General features: G+C 42.5%; 1 protein-coding gene across 4 annotated transcripts in view; it reads left to right on the top strand.

The window, feature by feature from the left end:
- Positions 1 to 22,943, top strand: part of LOC120746583 (protein MTSS 1-like) — a 62,773-nt gene that overhangs the window by 5,950 nt on the left and 33,880 nt on the right. For all 4 annotated transcript variants that reach the window (XM_040052011.1, XM_040052012.1, XM_040052013.1 and 1 more), the window contains exons 2-3: positions 5,364 to 5,425; positions 6,979 to 7,052. In XM_040052011.1, coding sequence (XP_039907945.1) covers positions 5,364 to 5,425; positions 6,979 to 7,052 — 136 coding nt within the window. The remainder of the gene's footprint in view (positions 1 to 5,363; positions 5,426 to 6,978; positions 7,053 to 22,943) is intronic.

Here is a 22,943-nt window from a genome sequence, read left to right as displayed (position 1 = left end):
CCGGGACATTCTTTAAAAAGGACGTCAGACATTAATGAGAGTGCAAGGCCATTATCAACTCATTAGTTTCCCCTCCATCTCATTTTGAAGTTGCTGCTAACGTGTTTTACAGCATTTACCTCAGGGCAGCAATTAAACAAGACGGGCACATAAAGAAGCAAACTGGAACCATTAGACCACTGGGTGGGGACATATTAGGGATATGTGGGTGTGTATGACGCATAAAGTATATGAGTGCATTTATATATATTTGTTAAGTCAGACATCAAATGAAAGATCGGACAAAAAATAAATGCTATAAAAGAATCCTTATCCTCCTATATACTGTAGATATAAACATGCATGCTTACATCTGTACCCACACCTACATCTATAAATGTAAATATTCAGGAATATTATATATATGCATAATGTCATGATTAATCACTCACAGACTTAATCAGACGGAGCCGATCCAGAACTCAGTGACCTTTAATCGGGTTGAAACAGAGGTGGTTGGTCGTTTGGTTTGGTACCTGCGTGGCACTTTTCTACTCAGCCGAGCGCTCACCCAGTCACACACACATTCATTCAGTGCTTTGATCTAACATGATTTCTAACATTCACACTCCAAGCAATTCATTAGGAGCAACTTGAGCTTCAGTATCTTTCCTGAGGGTATTTCAGCATGCGGACTTGAGGAATCGGGGTTTAATCCATTGACTTTCCAGTTGGTAGACGACCCATTCCTGAGTCACCCCAAGTTTGGTGTGCATGTGTGTATATTTGTTCACCAAAGAGGTAGTACTCCTGTTCGAAAGATGTCCCGTGAACGATTACACCAGAACCAGCAGCAGGTGAGGAGTGTGCTTCTATCCCGTGATCACGGAGGTAGGACCCGCTGCAGTCCAGGGCGATGGAGTTGGAATTCATTGGGCTGATTACTCAGTTATATAAACTTTAAGAAGTAAAACCTGTAAGACAGTCGTTCGCATACACAAACGCACACACGCACTGATTAGCAAGTAGACACAACTCTCTCCACCCAACAACCTCAGATAAACTAAGACTGAACATTAATGTTGTGATGACATCGGTGTGTAAAGTGTTTTTTGCTACTAAACAACAAGGCTTTCATGTGTGAGAGAGGGAGTGTAAGTAATGGACATGAGCACATTCGCTTGATGCTAATTGCCATTTGTCTTGAACTGAAGCCTTAATCACCTCAGACCTATAATAAGCCTGGTCTCTTTCTGCAGCGGGCTGCTGGTTAGACTGGTCTGTGAGTCAGGATTGTCATGGAAACATCACGGACAAAGCTGCAGCATTGACTTTGGTTCTCTGGCCAAATGGGTCACTTTGTTTTATTGTAGTGGTGCTGACATTGACTCGTGGGGAGTGAACTCTTGGCTGGCATCTGATTTAATTAAATGTAGGTACTACTACTGAAAATCAGCATAGTAAAAACATATAAACAGCAGTAGCAGCACCCTTTGTGCTTATCCTGTAACACAGAAATGAAAGACACTCATTTGCTTTTGTATTTTTCGGAGACTTGAAGAAGATCGAATCAGTGTGGCACATATATTGTGTGCAGATGCAAATCTGCTGCCACCTGCCAGCGTAACGTTAACAAAGGAAATTAGGGCTGACATATCCACCATACAGTATTCAATTCAGTTTTATTCATACAGCACCAAATCATAACAACAGTCTCCTCAAGGCGCTTTATATTGTAAGGTAGGTCCTACAATAATACATTCAGAGAAAAACCCAACAATCATATGACCCCCTATGAGCAAGCAGTTTGGCAACAGTGGGAAGGAAAAACTCCCTTTTAACAGGAAGAAACCTCCGGCAGAACCAGGCTCAGGGAGGGGCGGGGCCATCTGCTGTGATTGGTTGGGGAGAGAGAAGCAAGACAGGATAAAGGCTGTATCCCAATTCAGGGTCTGCAGCCTTAAAGTACGCAGCCTTAACGGTCCACCAGGGCCGCGTACTCAAAGACCGCTAAGGCCGGAAGTGCGAGGCTTGTGAAATGGGACGGTCTAGCCTCCATTGCGCTGCCCAGGTTGCCTAGCAACCATGATACTAACAGCTGGAAACGTGTCATACAGCTTTGTTTGACAGAAATGAAGGAGAAAATCTTTTGTTCATTTGTTTGTTTCTACATGAGCTTTGATCATTCTCTGTAAGATTAAGCTCAGCTATTGGACGGCGTATATTTTAAAGTAAAGGCTTTAAAGCCAAGTTAGTACAAACGTCACTAATGTCACATGACTTTGCCGACATGTGGCCAACAGTAATGTTTTAATGTTCTTCGTTATTAAACATTTGCACATAAATAAGTGACATAATATTCAGTACTTAAAGTTTACTCTTCGGCCACCCCTCATCCGCCATTTTTTTTTCAGGCAAAATTATCCACACCCACCGCCGCGCTATGCATTCTGGGATATGTTGGGCCACGAAGTCTACACCGCCACAACCTTAAAATTCAGGGAAATGAAGGACGCATTTGAGGGCCGCATTTCGAGCAGCCTTTGAATTGGGACAGTCTTCGGCGCGCCGCTGTGACGTAATCGGCCTTTAAGGCTGCAGACCCTGAATTGGGATGCAGCCAAAGACATGCTGTGGAAGATTGGTTGGTTGTCCAGTTTGTGCCTGTATAAAATGATATAAATGCAGAGAAACATGTCTGAGGTAATTTTGCAGTAGTCCCATCAGAAAGAACTCAGTCACCTGCAGCGTGTGTTGCAGAGACTGAATTAAAGTTGCGATTAACATTTTGTGCAGTCTGTATGTGAAGGATGGGCATAACTTCCAATTTGACATAAACACCTTAAACCTCCATTTTTTATTTTTTTTTTTTTACATTTTTTTTTTTACATTTTTTTTTATTTATTTATTTTTTGTAATAGCCGGTTTAGGACAACTCCCAGATACAGAAAGATATCTGGGAGTTGTTGTGTAGACATCTATGGATAAATTAACTGAGCTCTCACTTGATTTATGACCTCAGCAATCAGGCTGATGAGCATTAATTCCACCTGTTTTTGAAGAAACATAGATTCAGAACTGGGGAAAAACCAGCTTATTCTCAGTAGCTAATAGCTTGAAATTTAAGTCTTTAGCCAATAAGCGTGCAACGTCCCTCGGGTTCACAGTTTGATAGGTCTGTTGGGCGGATCTATGTTTATCTAGCTTTCAGCATAAAGAAATATCTATTAGGTGAAGCAACCTTGTGTTTTCTGTCATCTACCTGCCTGATATTTCGCCTGTATGATGTCCCTAGTTTAAATTGTGAGTGATCTCTGTGGACGAGGTAGCAGTCCTTACACAGAAACATTATAGAAGCAGAAAGACTCAAGCAAGGATTGTATGGTTTGAAGCTCTTGCAGGTGTTCACAGAGCCATACAAAAAACAGAGGGATGGATTCCTGAAGGACCAGCATGCTGCCGCCACCTTTGGTTGTTGCCACGGTGACAATTTATGTCGTCAGTGACTGATGGATGCAGCGACCCTGGCCTCGCCTGTGTGTCCAAGAGGAGATAGAGAGAATGCAATGAGGTGTGGGCGTGTGTGCGTGCACAGCGTTAGAGAGAGGAAAGGATGAATGAGTAGGAAAGAGCTGGAAGAGGACATGACAGTGCATATGATAAATGTGTGTGTGTGGGGGAGGGAGTGAGGAAGAGGGGGAGAAAGGGAGGAAATATGCAGGTGTTGAATATGGATGAAAGGAAACAAAGAAAACAAACATGTGACACAGAAACTGTGTGTGAGATTGGGTGAGGATGCACGCACATGTGATCCTCCCCTCCTCACACACATCCTTCTCTGTGTGAAGCCCCTCTGCAGCCACCGGTGCTCCGGCAGCAGGGTTGCCATGGTAATGTAATCCAGGCAATGACGCTCGGCATCTCTCTCACAATCAGAGGAAGGCTGAACACACCCAGCTCAGCTGCACCGTGAGAAGAGCAGTGGGAGCAAAAAAGAAGGGGGGGGGCAACGCCCACAAAGTGCAGCCGAGAGGTGGAGGCGTGCCGGCTCTCCACAGGATCACAGGGTGGAAACGTTCACGGTCTTTATGTACGGCTCCTGTGCCGTGCATTCGTTTAGTGAGTTATTGGACGTTCTGGCTCATTCGGACCACTTCCTGTGCAGAAATAAGCGACGCCGTCTTAAAGCCTTGTGTTGCCTTCCTAATGATGGAGGTCAGATAGAAGCAGTCTGTAAGAACACAAGACACATGAACCATTGAGCCAAATCTAAAATCTATAAAATGAAATTCAAAAAATGAGAATAGAGTTTACATTGTTGGTAGTTTTGCTGTATTTTGGACTGCAGTGCTCCCCTGTGGAGATCCTTCGGGTTAGTTAGTGCAATCAAAAATAGTGAAAGAACCAAATATGTTTTGTATGGGTTCAGGTCGCCCGGCACTTTAATGAAGTCTGGGATAAAAGCTTAGTGGCTGAAGGTGTGTGCATACCTTTCTTGTATATTTTGCTACATTTGTGATACTAATAATGCACTATGCAATGATAAAGCATCACAACATAATATATCAGTAGGATTTTGAAATTTGGTGACAGTATTCTGTCTAGACAACCAAACCCTGTGAGGGAAGACGGCTCAGATCTGTCGCTGCAGTTTAAAAAGAAAGAAGCTCCACCCGTCCTGAAGGCATCAGGAGACTCCTCCTGACATTAGAAGCGTAGCCTGGTTTGTCTCGCTGTGGTTGGCTGCAGTGGCTCGGCGTTTCCCTCCATGCGGCCTACTTTCTGAACACGCATCCGTCGCAGCGACTGGCTGCTCAGTCCTGCTACACCCAGGCAGCAGACCTACTGTATTTGCATGCCTGGGGGCGCTTGTTTGGCCTCCTCCTAGATGGGTGGGTGGTTGGAGGGAGATATGGATCGGTCGTATTGATCTGTCTCCTTGTTGTCTGTTTGTTAACTGCTGTGTCTGATTCTCAGGATTTATGTGTTTGGAGCCTGAAGGGGCGTGCGTGGGTTTTGAGTTTGGTTGGTTGAGTTATCTGTATATTTATATTTAACAGATAACCCAGACTGTGGGACCTTTGGGTGAAGAACAACTGTATGATAATGAGTATGTGTGCAATAGAGATCTCATTAATCTCATCCCCATCATTTCTATTGACACACTGACCTGATACGTTGGGTTTATAGCACTGCTGTCTCTGGCTTTAAGTGCTGATTGGTCTCTATTGAATGTGTTTCTTTTGTCAAAGCTTCATTTTTTTTAAAAAATTAAAGCTGCAAAATGTAAGACAAAAAATCTTCCCCACATTTTTTGCTTTCACTGATATAAAACTGTGGATTATTTGATATTTTCCTCATAATTTTCTTTCTTTTTCCTTCAGGGCAGTTACCCCGTCTGGGATGACTTCATCAGCAAGGCCAGCAAACTACAGTCACAGCTAAGGTAAAAATGCTTATTACATGTCGTAACATGTTTATTTACAAAAGACCAAATAAAGGGTTTAAAAATGACTTACTTGAGGGGAAAAGAAGAGCGAGAGGTTGAGCCACTGGCATAGGCCCGGCCCACATCTTCAGACGCCCCGAGTCTGTCATCAGAGACGGCACCTAGAACTCAGAGACGCAGATCACACAGGAGCCGAGCAATGACAGGAGACGGGGTGACACACAGCAGGAGATTGAAGGGTTTTCTCCAGCCTGGCTCCTGTAACGACAGCATCAAAGAACTGAAAATAACACGCAAGCGAACAAGTGAAGAAAACACAAATATACAAAAAACGCACCAGAGACAAAAAATAAAAAATAAAGCAGGAAATCCTGCAAAACATGCAAGTCTCAATGCATGCAATCATGCAATAAAGTGCAGAGTACTGATGAATGTGTCACTATCTTATCTGTTCGACGTGTTTGATCAGCTTCCTGAAAACAGCGATTGTGTTCAGTGCAGAAGTTGCTCTTGTTGTGTTGCTCTGAGAGCATTTACACCAACTTTCTCAGAATCGGTCCAGTAGCACCAAACTGTGGCTTCTCATTGGTTTATGAAGAAGGTTATTTAGTTTCAGAAATGCAAAACTTTTGGGTCTCTGTATCCTCATTGAGCTGTTTTATATTGATTATTTATACATAGAGAATCATATTCATTGCTGTTTTAACCTTAAGATAAAAGGAAGCGCTCCCGCATCCTGAGAGTGTGCATAACCTGAGCTCATGAACATCCAATCAGTCTGCTTCATTAGGTGTCTAAATGTCAGGCTCACCTCTCCTGTCACCTCATCCCTGACGTCCTGACACACACACACACACACACACACGGCTGAAGGTTGCCACCATCAATAGAAACATGTACACACACAGACCACAAAAACCACACACTTGAGCCTTGACAAAGTCTCCACACGTACATGTTTACTCACTTACACTTTTCAGCCATTAACCAACCAGCAATGACTGCCTACACACACACACACACACACACACACAAACAACTCAATTAACCTTCTGTGGCTGGCAGAGATTAATGATGCCACCATAAAGTCATTATCAGCGAGATGGATCGGCACTGAGCCTCCAGAGATTCTGTCCGGGGACAGAGGTCATCAGAGGTCAAAGCTGATTGCTAATGACTCGATCCTTCGTCCTCTTCCTCACCCTGCATCTATTCTGTGGGGGGATTGTCTCAGTGTTTCAAAGGTGCAGAATTATGAATTTGCACATTTGAAATAGTTTCTCTCCCTGATGATGAGTCAGAGCATATGTCGCATTTTAAGACTGATTACTTGAGTTCAAAGTGCTGCGCCTGATTTGAATTTAGAAGGACGGGGAGCTTTGTTGCTCCAGATCAGCTGAGTGATGACATGATATTAAAAACACAAAGAACAAATCAAATGAGTTTAACATAATTTTTTTCCCAATAAAAAATTAAAAAGCCAGCAAGAAAGAAATAATGAATAGAAACGGCTTTTTCTGTGTTTCTACTTCCTGTTTTGTGTCTTCCAGGACGACGGTTGTCGCTGTAGCAGCCTTCCTGGATGCCTTTCAGAAGGTGGCCGACCTGGCAACTAACAGCCGAGGTAAGATGGGGACGAGGTGCAGCCCTTATGGGGACCAAAGTCCTGGTCCTGGTAGCAGGCACACTGTCAGGAGGATAGTACTTAAAGAATCGAGTGAACAGAGTCAGGTGCAGCTGCTGGTTATCGTAGTAAAGATGTCGGTAAGAGTACTTGTCGTATTTCTTACCGTATCCATTAGCTATTTGTTCAGTTCTCTGACATTCATCATTGTGGCTCTTTGGGGCCTTTAATCAAACCATAATGTTGTTAGAGAGCACAGCGCAGATATAACCTGCAGGGAACAGGGTGTGCTTGCAGAAGGACTGACAGCAGCAGCTTTGGCTTGTTGCATATAAAAGAGAGACGAGTGCAGTGGATGCTGTTTTATATGTACGGTCATCTGGACCAAGTGATGCTTACTATCATATTATGTGTTGTGTTTGTAATTTCTGCTGTGCCTCTTGGTCAGGTCTGTCCTGAAAAAGAGATTTCAATCTTAAATGTGCACGTGCTGTTTCTGGACTTTTCATTTGCATTTAGCTACAAGAAGACACATCTTGATGCAGTGGTTATACAGCTGAAGGTGCACAGCATGAGCATCAGATGAATCCTTTGGGTTGGATTAAACGCCGTGTTCTCATCTACTTTCATTATTACTGAGGCCCCACAGTGGCGTGTTGTATCCTCAGCTTTATTTATGGAGTGGAGAGTGACGTATTGCAACCTTTTCATGGTGACATGAGTTTCTCTCATCAGGACGAAGGTTTAAAGCCGCCTTTGTGAACTTTCCTACCTGGAGATCTTTCACCTTCGAGCATATGTTGGTCCAAGAAATCCAGGCTGTGTGTGTGTTTGTGTGTGTGTGTGTGTGTGTGGCTTGTAATGCTGCATGAGCTTTGATTCTTATTATTGTTGCTGCTGTTGTTATGGAGCATTCTGTTGTTAGTGTGTGTAATGTCTGTTGCTGTGATGCCTTCTCAGTTGCGTTTACCTGACAGTTACCACAAGAACACAAATGAAATTTCCAAGAGGACAATAAAACCGTACTTTATTTATTGGCTGTTTGTCAGCCAATAGGAATCAAACAGGAGAAGCCTGGTTTTTCAGTCAAAATGTTGTTGTTATATATGAAATGCATCCGTGCTTAGTGGGTTATTATTTTAGACGCAGAGGTGTCCGGCACAGAGTCCACAGAGAAGAGCAAAAGGCTAGTGATGTAAAAGCCGCAGCAACACTTGGAATATAAAGAAGAGCTGTATTGTTTTTAAATAAATCAAATAAAAATGGATGACAGGCGGGGAGCTGGGGACCAGGACAGGGCCCTGAGAGGTCGTAGGTTTTCTTTAAACATAGTTAAAGACTCGCCCTTTCTCAGCAGCTCGGAGCATGAAAGCTAAAAACTGCTTAGCCAAAAGTTTTTGTCCAGCAACAACTAAAAGAGGAGCCGAGAGCGAGAGTCCAGGTTCACGGCAGACGAGTGGGCCGCTGCGAGACCACTAAAGTGCTTTAAAGAAGAGCGAAAGAGAGGAAGCGAAACATTTCCCGGGGCTTTATGAATCTGCTTATGCTTGCACAGAGATGAGAGGAAAAAAGGGAGAGAAGATGGAGAGGAATCACAGAAAGAGCTGAGCTGAAAGTGGAAACACTCCCACGCACACAGCCTTCATTACTGCTCTCAGGAAGCATTCAGCTGACACACAGCTGCTCCAGAGGGCGACCATCAAAGTGTCTGTGTGAGAACTCCTAGAGAGTTCGTTAAAGTCTGATTGGTGATTAAGTTCGTCAACACTTTGGTTGTTCTTGTTTTACTCATCGTGCTGATGGTGGAGTCTCTGAAGTGTCAGCAGAATGTAAAGTCCTCAGCAGCTTAAACAGCAACAAGTCTGACTGCAAACTTAGGAAAAGAGCCGGAGAAATAAAAGCATCCTGAAGCTTCAGATTTATTCTTCCTCAGTCAACAAACTGCAGGAGGTCCCAGTATTCTGTGCTGCTGTTTTTGAAGCTGGCTGCACGCTTTCTATTGATTTTTACTTTTCTGCTATTGACAAATGATCAGAGGCTGCTGTCTTCATGATCACTGGACTGTAACATCAATGGTGGTTGCTTCCTGGATTGATTAAGTGGAGGAGGCGGCCTTTATGGGCATGTTTGTGAGATTGTGTGTGTGTATACCATGCTTTCTAGTTTTCTTGTTCAGCACGACTCTTTTATTGTTGTCGTTCTGAGGAGATCCATCTCTGTTCAAAAGTCTCGAGTCCAGCGATTTATTTATATTTTGCTTCCAGTGAGCCAGACTACTTTAGGTCGGGAGAGAGGCGTGGCCATGATGGTCTACAGCGTCTGTAAAATGTGGTGGAGGCTGTGTCATGATGGGGCTGCGTTTAATCTAGTGGTGTTGGAGATTTTGTAAAACGGGATGAAATTATGAATGCTGAAGTACCGCACGTAAGGTTGTTAGAATTCTACAAACTCGGTTTTTGCCTTCACGTTTGCACTTAATAATCCACTTCCCATTTGAAAGTTGGTTCAAGACTTTTGCACAGTACTGTGTGTGTGCACGCGTGCACACCTGGAGCTACATGTTGAATTATTGGTAACTGTTGGGGCAGTTAGAGGTTTGTAGAGCCCCGCCTCGCAACCTCAGACTTCAGCATCCACAGCTGGTTTCATATATTTTATACTGAACATATATTAACACGGTGTCATCACAGCTAGGCTCTGTGGCCCCGTCAGGCAGCGCCTGGTCTGCAGCCGCTGCTTTCCCCAATGTGGCTGTAGCATCAAATACATCACATTAAGTTATTTTTGTTTTTGAAATATATCTCTAAACTTAAATTGAATGAAATAAAAGCATTTGTTGGTAGAACTAGCTTAGCACATCTTCGGGTTGTTCTATTTTTTTCCCCACACCCACACAATGGCTCTGTTTGAGGTTTAAGACTCGTTTCTATTGTTGAGGTCATGTTTCTGTGCGTCATGTGACTCACTGATAAAGACAGATGCATTTAACATGGGATATACAGGTTTTCTCCAAACCTCTGTAACATGTCCAAAAATAAAACGAGCATGGGAAAAAAGGAAATTGTTTTGTGGTTGAACTAATGCCAAACGTATAAGCCTAATAGTCATTAGGACCTAGTGTGTTAATGCGTTGTTTTATTGTTATCATTGTAAATCTTACTAAATGAAATGATGTGTGATGAGGAGCATTATAAAGAATCAGGAAGAACAGCTTTCATGTTGGTTTTAATCTTTAATGGAAGCTGCAGTGATCCTGCTCAGATAGCTGTGATTTATTGAAATGAACTCTTAGTCCTATCGATATTCCCAGCTTCACCCTTATTCCCTGCATTTCTAGATTAATGGAGACACATGGATAGAAGAGGGGTGAAATTAGAGGAATAGATGGAAGCTGTGTTCAAACAAGGCGAGTACGGATTGTAATTTGGGGAAAATTACAGCAAGTTCAAATACTCTGATGATGGGGAGTAGAGGAAAATCGGAGAGAAGGAGGTAGAGGGCAGATGGTGATCGGGAGAAAGGTGGAGGGGTGGAGAGGAGCGGGAGGCCGTTGGCTGTCGTGTCCAGCCGGCTGCTGCTGCTATTGCTCATGGCAACAAGATGGAAATCACTGCAGAATTCAGGCTGAGCAGCAGAAGCAGCATCTCTAACTGCCCCCGTCCGTCTCTGCTTATCTCTTCTTATCTTATCCGTCCTTCAGTCGTCTTATCAGAAGTCGTCTCCGCTATCATTTGGATTTTCATGTATTCCCATGTATTTACATTTATTTGGATGTGCTGTTGTAGATCAGTTGATTAGTCCCTCGGGAGAAATGGAACTGCTCCACTGTTTCCTCTTAGTGAGCCCACAGTGGGCATGAAGGTTTTCCTTCATCCTCTTTACACCCTGGGGGGGAAATCTAGACAGGTTCTCTGCTATCTGTAATCATTGCACGGCTCGTTGCACAGACTGAATGGGAATCATGGAAATGACAGAGTGTGCAGAGGCTGTGTACACACAGGTTCAAAGACCTGGGCTCAGTTTTTGTCTGTTGCTGTCTAATTTTTGTTTTAATCAGAAGTCAAATTCTCGCCCTGAAGCTTTGCTTCTTGTACTGATGGCAAAATGGGATTGTATTGTACAAAAGGAGCTTCGTGCTGCGTTAATGGAGACTCGACACGAGTGATTGAGACCATAATCTCACCAGGAAAACATTTGCTTTACTCGTAAATCAGTGAACTAAAGTGTCATTTTCTCATAGATAGCTATGGGCTACTGTCGGACTTCTGATTAAAACGGCATTAATCGCCCCCTGCTGGCCATTAAAAAGACTGCAGGTTTAATGCTCTGTCCAGAAGCTTTGTCCATCTTTTATGTACACCTGCGATTTGATCCACAGGTGTTTCTGCAGTCTGTGGGGACACAAACAAACTGTCCCTGCAGGTTGGTTGTTTTGTCCTATAGTATCACATGTGTAGGCAACATTTGTGCTGTTTAAGCTGAGTCATTATATTCTTTAATGTTTCCATTATTAAAAAACCATAATGAAGTGTGACCTTTTGTTTTGTTCCCTTTATGTGCTTTGATGGTGTTGTTGCATTCTGGTGGTAATATTGAGGGTGATATCCGCAGGTTACTGGATTTGCCAACAGATCAGTCACTCACTAAAGCAAAATTGAGTTATTATCGTTTTTTTTATTATTGTTATGAATTTATTCATTTCTAAAAATCAGGTACACAATGAGCTTCAGCCTGTACCATGTACAGTATAACACACATGTGAAAATAAGGAGTTACTTCTTTTTGTGACATGAGGGACGTTAAGATAAAAGCTGTTACAGTAAAAACTGTAATAATGTGATAATAATAAATGGCCTGTATTTGTATAGCGCTTTACTAATAATACTTTATTTGAACGGTTTCCTTTATTGTTTCTAACACTAACATCGCCGTGGAGATGAGGTGCAGCTGGTGTCGACCTCCATCTCCCTACTTCATAGTGTGTTGGTGTGGTTGCCATAACAACCTGCTGCCAGGGACAATGATGTCCTTAAAGGTTCGGTTAGCTGTGTCGCTTTTTCTTTTTTCCAGGGCCGTGTCAGTATGTAAACACCTGGTAACTGGATCGGACGGAGCAGGAGAAGAGGGCAGGAAGGACTGTGATGAGAGGGAGAGGAGATGAAATTAGAGACAAAATAGACAACGAATTGAAGGAAAATGAAGAGATGAGGAGAAATGGAAAGATGTTAAAAAGACTTCAGGTTTAACACAGGAACATGTAGCCTATGGAAATGCTCCCTGCTTAGAAAGGTTACTTGGTTATGTGAAAAACGATATCAGCAAAGCTCGGGACTACTTCCAGATTGAAGTCTGCTCACAGACCGATTGTCTGCTGACTGCATTAAATCCGTTGCTGTCACGCTGTCAGAGCATCCGTATCCAGTCGGCAACCTAATTGTCAGCTATAAAAACTACAGGAGCTTATGAGCCACCAAAGGCAGTAAAGGCCAGATGTTGTTTGGGTTAGAACATTCCCAGTGTGTTTGGCTGGTTTTGGTTAAGCCGGGTAAAAATTCCCAATGTTGTTTCCAAAGGACACAAATCCCAGCATCGTCTGGCTTTACAATTACAACAACATGAGAACAAATCAGTCAACCGCAGCTTCTTTGAACCACCTCTGATCTCACTCCGGATCAGCTGTTGCAACAGCTGTCACTCCTCCAGATGTTGTACCTGGAGACGTGCAGCCGCAGGAGCATCAGTGAGGTCCTGAATTGATGCTCGGTGATGAGGTCTAGCTCACAAAGTGTTTTCGGGTCATCCCGCTGGCGTTAGATGTGGTTGAAGTTCAGACTGGGTAAACAACTGAAGGGCAGCACAGCGGCTCGTGGTTATCAGTGCCGTGGTACCTCAGGGTTCAAACAGGGAGCTCTGCAAAAACATGCCAGAAACCCTCAAAGACGAGATTTGTAGTTTCAAGTGTTTCACTTTCTGGGTGAAATAAAAACAGTCCTGCAGAAACTGGTAAGAGCATTTCTTTGTGACTTTAATATGTTTGTCATGTTAAATAATGAAGGGCCTTAGCCTGAATATTGTCTGAAACATTTGATTACAGTGTTTCCCCCATATTAAAAGAAAAAAAGAGGTTTTGGCCTTCCCTCAGAGGAAAGTCTCCAGGATTGTAATAAAACGAAATGTATTTGATTATTTTCCAAGCAGGCTTTCAGTTACTCAAACATATACGTCAGAAAATGCATAGATCTCTGTTTAGTGTGTTAACTGTAGCTTTGCTTTTTGCTTGTGTGGGTGTAAAGACCCAGGGTACTCCAGAAAAATGCAGGTTTAGACCGTAACCGTACTGTACAGTAAAATTTAGTTTAGCATTTACTAACTAGGTACAGCAGAAGACTTTTTTTAACCAAACAGCCTCGAGAGTTTTCCCTTTGAAGAACAGTCTCAGTTCTAAGGTTGCAGAAGTATGTGGACAGTTCTAACCCCCAGGCATGGTGTTTCGTTTGGGTTCAGTCTGGTGCGATACAGCATGGAAGAATTATGAAACTGAAGAACTGAAAAAATGCTTAAACTCGTTGGCATTTCCTCTGTAATGTGCCAGAAGAAGTTGCTGATAGTAAAAAGATCAGTTTGGAATGTGATGCACAATGTTTTTTACAGATAATTTTACCATAAAGTTTAATTTTGCATGAATATGCTGTAAAATATTGTATAGTTGTATTTGTTTTCACTAAGCAGGACTTTTAAGCTTAAATTTCAAAACTAACATTTTAACTACTGAATTTATCTGTTTTGATTTTATATACTGTTTTGTTTGTTTGTTTGTTTTAATCAATTTTAAATCCTGCTTTTTATTTGTTTTTGTTTCTAATGTCTCTGTAAAGCACTTTGAATCACCTTGTTGTTGAATTGTGCTGTACAAATAAACTTGCCTTTGCCTAATGTCTGTATTTCTGTTTTAACGTTGTTTACTGTAGACAGGTTTATAGTGCAGGTGCTCGTTTTGCTATTTTTAAAGTGAATTATTGTCATTTTTTACTGACTGGGTTCAAATTGTCACCATATATTTTTTTCAGTGAAGTTCTGGCAGTTTTACCAAATCAAACAAACATGTTTATAAAAGCAAAACATAAGCAGTCACATGATGTTTATGATGGTAGGAAGTGCACAACTAAACCTCTATCAAGTGCTGCTGCTGGGAACTATTCAGTGAGCTATTATTATAAGTCATTTATAAAACTGAGCAATATTATTGGGCAACCATAGTAATGTAACATGTTCCAGCAGCACCGGAGGCACCTGCATAATCACATTATTCTGCAGGTTCAGGGTTTGACCTTTTGTTCTTCACAAATCACATTATTTCCATAAATTAGTTTCCTTGAATGTTACCAGCATAACCACGAGCTTCAGCTGCTGCTGCCAAAGGATGCTTTAGAGAAACTGTCACATACGGAGCTGAATCTGAACGTGATCCAGTTGTGTTGGCGATGGTATGCTTGAAAAACGGTGAACTGCTGGCCTGTAGTCTCGTGATTCTTCTTGTTTTTAGTCTGTTTTATTGTACAAACATGATTTCTGTCGTAGATTTGACCAGATAAAAGGAAAATGATCTTACCTGTTGGGGTGCTTGTGTAATTGTTCAGCACTTGTCTGTGCAAGTTGAAAACGTCGTGCTCTAGAGAGAACGTAATGAAGTGAATCCCTGTGGTCGCTGCTGCAGTCAGTATCTGCAGTGTGTGTGTGTGTGTGTGTGTGTGTGTGTTGGTGGGGTTGAGTCCTCAGCAGATGGCCTTCTTTGGCAGCTCGTTGTTTAATGATATCATCTGAGGCGCAGGTGAATGATGTCATATCTGCAGTGTCCACATGCCAGCATTTTTAGGGTTTTCTTCAAGGTCACATAGAGGTCCAGAACTCGGACTCAAACTTCCGTTTAACCAAAATTAAAGTCCTTGCTCAGCATTTTTTCCCACATTTACAGGAAATCTCAACTGAGTTTAAGAAATCAGTGAATGTTAGGGACTACAGCTGAGTTTATATGCATTAAAAAAAAAAAAAAAAGGTTTATAAAAACAAAAACCTTTGCACGCAGTCCCCTTCATGCAAACTCAAACCTGGGCCTGTGCATTTAGAAAGAAGTGACCCTTCCAGTCCTCATCGCTGCTGAAGGCTACATTGGTTGGTGATAGCAGACGAAAAAAAAGAAATCTTGGGTAATTTGCAAGTTACAACTTACAGTGCCCTCTAGTGTCCATGTGAATAATTGCCTGCAAAAGGTACAGTGGTAGCACATTATTAATCCCTCGGGTAGGTTCCTCTGGGACAAGAGCCTCCACATAACTTTGCTGGTGGTCTTCTACATTTTGCAGCTGTTACTGACACCAAGGTTCAGTCTTAAAAACGTGTGGAAAAAGTGCTCTGTGGGCTACTTTTGCTTGTGCCGCTGTCCTTCAGCTAGCTGTGGTAGACAAGAGTAACCGAACTGATGTGAAATGATAAAAACTGTTCGATGCGCTTCTCTTGCTGCAGGGTTGCACTTCATAGCATCAGTAGAGACACTCGGGGAGTAAGTAAATATCCATCGTCAGCGTAACGAGTAAGAAGCTTACCCTGAAAATGTTGAGAGAGTAAATACACTTATTTGCTCGTAGTTGCCACACTTGATCTCATCTCATGGGTTTTTTACTCGCTTGGCATGCCAGGATTGTTATCCATCCAAATGGCCGACAAATTAATGCCACGTGGCAAAAGCTCAATACATCAGGATCCTGCAGGAAATCAGAGCTGCACCGCGCAGCAAGCACTGTGCATTAAAAAATAAATAAAGAAAAAGGAATCAAAATGGTTAAAATTAGAGATCGCTGTTTAAATTTTTTATGAAGCTAATCAGAGAGCACGAATCCCTCTGATCAATAATTAATACTTCAAGACATCCAAATGTCTGTAAAATTAAAGATGAATTTGTGCATCAGAGTCGCACTTTCACCGAGCTCATGTTTTATTTGTTGTGTTGTCGCTCTTTCACGTGTGAATCTCTGCAGACTACTGTGCTACAGTCACACTGCAATACAAATAAACGGAGCCACTGTATGGTAGAAATTTAAATATGACACAAATCTTTAACTTGCATCACATGAACTCACTAAACTCGCAGCATGATTTATCTGCATTATTTCACATAACAAGTACGGGTAAAGGCAGCACTCACACTGTGGGACTCAGGATCGATTCTTTTAATCGTTATTTTCTGCGAAACCTTTTTCGTAATCTTTCTGTTTTTAATTAATTGCGGCCACATTTTGAAAAATATCTTGAATCATTCACAGACAGAAGTGTTTACAGTAGGATTGTATTTTTAGCATTTCATCTTAAGTTGGATTAAAAGCACCATCGCAAACTCAAACATTTCCACGTGACGGGACGCTCACGTGGGATTTGAGTGAATTATCCCACTGCTGACTTGCACTACTACTAAAAGCACCAAAGTGTCCTTTACAGTGAGAACAAAGACTCCAGAAATGTTCTCTGGAAAACAGTAAAAGCATCAAGATCGTGTTCATAAACAGACATCACAAGAAATATTATACGGAGTGGGATGATGTCAGCAGGTTGAAGTGAGCTGGAGTTGGAGTGTTCGCGTTACTGTAAAACCAAACTGCCTGTTCCTCTGTTCCTGCTCCAAACTCACCATCCCAGCAGCCAAGTTACAGCAGTGTCGTATATCCTGTGCTCTGAGGTTTCTGCACCGCAGAGGTCAAATGTTCAGAAGTGTAGGCCGTGACATGTTGCTGCTTATGAGCCTAATACTGTTTTGGCTCTTGGTATGAGCCTGCCTGCTGACTGTGAGGATATTTAAAGGGAACAAATTGAAATCTCTGAACTTCGTGCTACTTCTTGTCTTTTTAACTGCCTTTTTCTTCCCTCTTGATCATAGTATAACATGTAACGTGATAACCACAGAAGCTTTGATGGTGCAAGTCCGTAAGAATGAACCAGCAAATGCTTTTTCTCAGAAAGGGAACAGAAATCTGGACAGGTTGGGCTGTTAAGTGGTAATCCTCCCAGCCAACTGGAAAAGTAGCTGGAACTCAAAGCTGACATCATCTTCTTGTCTGAAATGCCCAAACTTGTCAGGTGTTGACAAAAGAAGAGATGGAGGGTCATTGGAGAGAGGTTCGGGGAATTAAAAATACCGTGTGGTATTTCAAACACTGCTAAAGGGAGTAGATAAATGACTGGAGAGAGTCTCGGAAATGTTCTGGCCAAAGCCACTTTGTAAATCATCCCAGTCCAGTCATGTCACAGTAGTCAAGACCCTGTCCTGTTATTTTTAGTCCTGGACTGAACAGTTTCAACGAGATCCAAAAAGCCAGTGAAGCCAGAGTACTGGGCCAAAGTCATAACCCAACAAGAACGACAGACGAAACGAGGGCTCGGTCTCGATTATTTTTTTTTAAACTCATTGTTTTTTGATGTGCATTTTGAAGCCTTAGGCTTTAGGTTGACTTTTGATTACCAGAAGTGACCATATTTAGGAGACGGCATGGACTTTCAGATGGCTCCAGCACAACAATCATAGCATTTAGCCCAGTTCAGTGACGTTTAATCATCAGACATGAGGTTAAATTTAGAGGACGATCGTGGCTCAAGAGTTGGGAGTTCGCCTTGTAATCGGAAGGTTGCCGGTTCGAGCCCCGGCTTGGACAGTCTCGGTCGTTGTGTCCTTGGGGAAGACACCGTTGCCAGTGTCCGGCAGCCTCGCCTCTGTCAGTGCGCCCCAGGGTGGCTGTGGCTACAATGTAGCTGCCATCAACAGTGTGTGAGTGGGTGGATGGCTGGATGTGTAAAGTGCTTTGGGGTCCTTGGGGACTAGTAAAAGCGCTATATAAATACAGGCCATTTACCATTTAAATTTAAATCTTTGAAAAATGTAAGTTAAATTAAAAAGAATCTGCAGTACAGCTGTCACAAACGCGGAAACACCAAAACTCTCATTGTACCTGGTTATGAACATGTTGAATTTCTGCTGTAGGCGATTTAAACATGGGAACCTTTGGGCATTGACTCACTATTGGAGCGAGCTTCAAGTATCCATTAGAGCAGCGTTTCCCAACCACTGTGCCGCGGCACATCAGTGTGCCGTGAGAAATGATCAGGTGTGATGTGGAAGATTATCTGGTTCCACCTGATTAGTACTCTAAGCAAGTAACGGGCAGAACGATGACATCCTCTTCCACTAGAGGGCAGTGCAACTACCTGCTCTAATTAAACGGGTTGCCAACTGACAATAAAACAGAAGACAAAGAAGAAATTACATAATAGTCACGCTGTAAGACGATGCAGCGCGAAATAACAAGAGATAAATATATGAAAAGGAAAAAGTAGTGGGTCTGACCTGGTCCTGGAGAAAGGTCCAGCATGAGTATACTGGGGGCAAACCAGCCAATTCTGCTATACTTGCTGCACATATCAATATGCTTTTGGTGACATTTTTGTTTGGTGGTATGCTGTGTGAGCTAATGTGAAATATGTGCAGTGGCTTCAAAAGATTGTGAAACGGTGCATTAGAGGAACTCTCAGCAGTGAAAAACCTAGTGGTTAAGATCAGAACTACAGGACATGTAAGAAACTGGTAAATATTTCTGCCATAGTAATTTAGTAGAAAATGAATAGTGGTTATAACAGCACCTCTAATAACTGTGAGCAGCCTAAAGCTCTGAGGATACGATCACTCTCGGAGTCGGACGCTTTTACTGCTCGAACACTTGCAGGCAGATGGAGGAAGAAGAGCTTTTATATGAGCTCCTACATTTGCTTCAAATGCCTGAGTTCTTTGTTCTTACTTATCCATCATTAAATCATCTCTACTGGAGAAAGTTCATTTTTCAGCCTGCAGGTTGACACTTAGCCTCGACTTGTTTTAGTCAAAGTCTAGCAGACAGAAAGCGGAACAATACTCCTTTAGTAGTTCTGTTTTCTCTTCTTAATAACACAGCTTTACACAAAGACTTTGGAACTCTGAGCAAGTAGATATTCTTGTGCTGAGCTAAAACTCTGAAAGCACGGATGGTTTTTATCTGGCAAAATAAAAGCCATCCGTTTGGACTAATGGCGGTAAATTAAAACCAGTAATAATCAGCACTGGAAATGAGGCTCGTGTACCAAAGCATTGCACAAGATGCCCACTTGGATATTCGTGCATTCTTTTCAGTATTAAAGGACTCAAATGACATCTTTCCGAGATGGTAGGAAACTGGTTTTGGGGATAAAAGTCGACTAAATGGGTTAAATTTGTGCTTCAATTGCAATAATGACTGAATTAGAAATCTGATCACAAAGCGAGGCCCCAGGTGTTCCTGCTTTAATGTGAGAGCAGAGCTGCAGTGACTGCCAGCAGCAGGAGCAGCAGCGTGTGGTCTTAAAGGGCTTCATTATGGTATGGCATCACCACGGCAACAGCAGCAGCTGCCTGCTTTGACGTCACGCAGAATGTGAACCTCTATAAGAAACATGTGCACAGAGAGACCGCAAACAGACCCGTGCAGGGATGTGTTATCTGTACGTCCTGGTGATATAAATGAGTGGTGATGTTTAGCAGCTGGAACAAGCGTTTGTAACAGCGCCTTCTAGTTAGACCGTTTTAGGGACGATAAGCTGCTCGTGCACAGATGGAGAAGCCATTTTTCATCGGTGCCTGGTGAAAACCGTGCATCTCGTTTGGAGTGCTGCTTGAACTGGGCCAACACTCTGCACACTGGCACAGAGCACATCTCATTTCTTCCCACTAATGAATGTAATTACAGGTTTTTGTAGTGAAAGTGGAAAAGCTGAAAAGGAAGTTTGGATTTCTATGCCTAAAATAATCTGGCATCCATAAACGATTTTTACTGGAGAAAGAAGCAGTCCAAATGTTGTTTGTTTTAATAATTTGTGCACATTATTATTAATAGATTGTACCTCATATAATATATATATATGAATCATTCCACTGCAGATGTGTGGGTACCCTTAATGTATGTTTAACTAAAGCACAGTTTTTGGATAATACAGAGGTTATTGAAATGCCTGTTTTGTGCATGTTGACAAGACTGTCAAATACTATCAAACCATTTGAAAACACAGTCATCAGATTTTTACAGAGTTTAATTACAAGTTCTGAAACTGTGCATTTTTTAAAAGCTGATTTTGTCCACAGTGCACTGCTAGGAAACAATGAGAACACAAGGAGCCAATACTAAAGTGCCAAAAACTGCAGTTCCTCTAATGGCCACTTGAGGCTGACTCTAAAAGTGAGTCGGTGGCCACTGACTCCTGTGTTTAAAATATCCAACGCAAAAATTAAGACTACTGCAAAAAATGGTTTTGTTCTTTGAATTGTTCCTTTCTTTACAACTGAACAGAGCAGAATGTTTTTGACTCACCTGTATAAGGTGTGAAGAAGCCTAGAGATAGTGTGGGGTGTGGCCTCTTGATCAAGAAGTCTAGTGCTTCAGTTCTTTTAGGATTTAGGTTCTCTTGGGATTTTATTGGTATGTTAATTAGCGCTAGCACTCATAGTTTGCTTGCTAACAAAGCTGGTTGATGACTCCACCCTCTCGTCACTTTTGGCTCAGAAATCGAGAAAGTGAGTGAAACTGTGCACGTCACTTTAAGGCTTGAAAACAGAGCTTTTAAAAGTGTACAGGATGCTGACCTTGAAACTGAAAAGGAATAAATTTGAGTCACCAGGTAAAAACAGGGATATTTTGATGTTATTGTAATCATGCATGTCTGTTTCTGTCTGTACAGGCAGACACGAATATACCTGCTGTATGTCTGTGTGAGTCACTCAGAGGGTGCGTTTGAATTATTAAGCAGGGGCACCCAGCAAGTGAAGCTCTGTGTTCTTTTCATCTCCTAAACAAACTGCTTCTAATTAGTCATGAATACCCCCACTCCCCACCACCACCCCACACCCACCCTGCTGTCCACCCCCATCTGATATGGCATCAAAAAGAATAACTAAGCACTCTTTTCTGGCTGTAATAATAATAATGATATTTTATTGCATTAAGCGCATCGTGATTTCCTTATTTTTGTATTTCTGCATGACTTTGGAAGAATTCATTTAAAAAAGTTTAAGGAAAAGAGTTGCATTTTCACAAACTGAAACAAGAAGGGAAGAAAACGTCGACCTGGTCCGATCGGTGAGAAGGAAAGACCCATTCGCTGGAGTGTTCGTCCCTCCCGAGAGCGGCGGTTGTAGCGGTGGAGGTTACCAGCAGGAGGTCGGAGCCATTTGTAAAGGTTGAGCAGCTGTTAAATAATTCACAGCTACTCTGTCACACTGCAGAGATGAACTCTGTGTACACTCTGTCACTCTCAGGCAGCTTCACTTCATCCTCCTTCACTGAATTTGTCATGTTATTCCTTTGCATTTACACATGCACACTCTTCAGCTGTCCCTCTAAACGGGAGACCTGCTCTGCTCATTTCCACCTCCATGTTTTTATTCTTGGACTTTTCTAGAACAACTTATTCATCTTATACTGGTCCTTGGTGCAGCCAATCCTCTATCTCTATATCTGTTTTGTCTCTCTGTAGCTTTCTTATGATTGGCTGCCCCTCTCAAACAGAACATTATAACAGCAGGTAACGGTGCATATATGACAGGAAATAGAGGAAAAGCATAATATGTTACTTTTAAAGCTGAATCAAATAACTAGTTATTTAAATCTTGTCTAACTATGAAATGAGCGCTGATGCACTGTTGCAGCCCGAGTCTTGGAGCGCAGTTGTGTTATTGAGGGTATGACACACTCTTCACCCCCATCATAGGGATTTACAGTAAACTCATTATCATGTTGCTGCTCGTCATAGATGTTGAATGTTTCTTTGAAATTTCTGGCTTTAGGTTTTGTAAAACTAGAGTGTTATCAGCAGAAAACACCCGGCTTCATCCCGCCCACACCTGACCACCAGGTAGTTTGTATAGATGACTGTGGGGGAGCGGTGAGAAGGCTTACACAAAGGTAACCTAATGTGCCCACTGTTAAGTGTGTGTGTGTGTGTGTGTGTGTGTGTGTGTGTGTGTGTGTGTGTGTGTGTCATCTCCAGGGAGCAATGGGAGGATCAAAGTGTGTCTGGCTTAACAGACACCAGCCAATCAGAGCTGAGAGAGAGCTGCCCAAACATGCTCTGGGTAGTTAAAACAGTCAGTGTGTTCATACACACAGGTGTGTGTGTGTGTGTGTGTGTGTGTGTTATGCGTTGTGAACTGGCAAAATTACCCCTGTTGTCATAGACCCCCCACACACTTTGTACTGACACAACACTCGCACACAAAGCCTCCTTTAAAGTGGAACTTTTGTGCTTTTTGTGGGTTTTTTCTTATTCGTTGTCATATTTATCCTGTTCCAGTGGTCGATGATCTTATTAAGCATGGCCAGAGTTTTAAATAGTGAGGTCAGTGTTTGTACGAGTGATCCCTGCGGGCTGAAAGCTCTGTTTCACTTAGTTTGCAATTCTTTCCTCTGTTTTCCCTTTTCTTTGGACCTGTATCAGAAGCCCCGCCCACATTCTGGTTAAGAGGGGCAGCCAATCAGAAAACAAAAAGCCAGCACAAAGGAAACAGAGCTAAAACACTGTTTTCACGACAGAGATGATGCTCCGAGGGGCTGCACCGAATCCCAGAGTGAGATAAATAAAGGTTATCTTGAACTGGGAACCATACAAAGCTGCTCCAGCAGAGTCCAAGAACTAAAAGAATATGGAGGTGGAAATGAGCCTACGGCCCTTTTAGTAAGTTCTGGTCATACTGGTGTGCACAGCAGTGGTTCTCCATCAGTCTCAGTCTTTTGGAAAGATTAGTTTGTTAAACAGCAGACGAGCAGCGCTGGCCGCTGCCTCAGACTGTCTGCG

Source organism: Simochromis diagramma, unplaced genomic scaffold (assembly GCF_900408965.1).
Source record: "Simochromis diagramma unplaced genomic scaffold, fSimDia1.1 OVJJ01000171.1, whole genome shotgun sequence".
Lineage (NCBI taxonomy): Eukaryota > Metazoa > Chordata > Actinopteri > Cichliformes > Cichlidae > Simochromis > Simochromis diagramma.
This window is presented reverse-complemented; position numbering and strand designations above follow the sequence as displayed.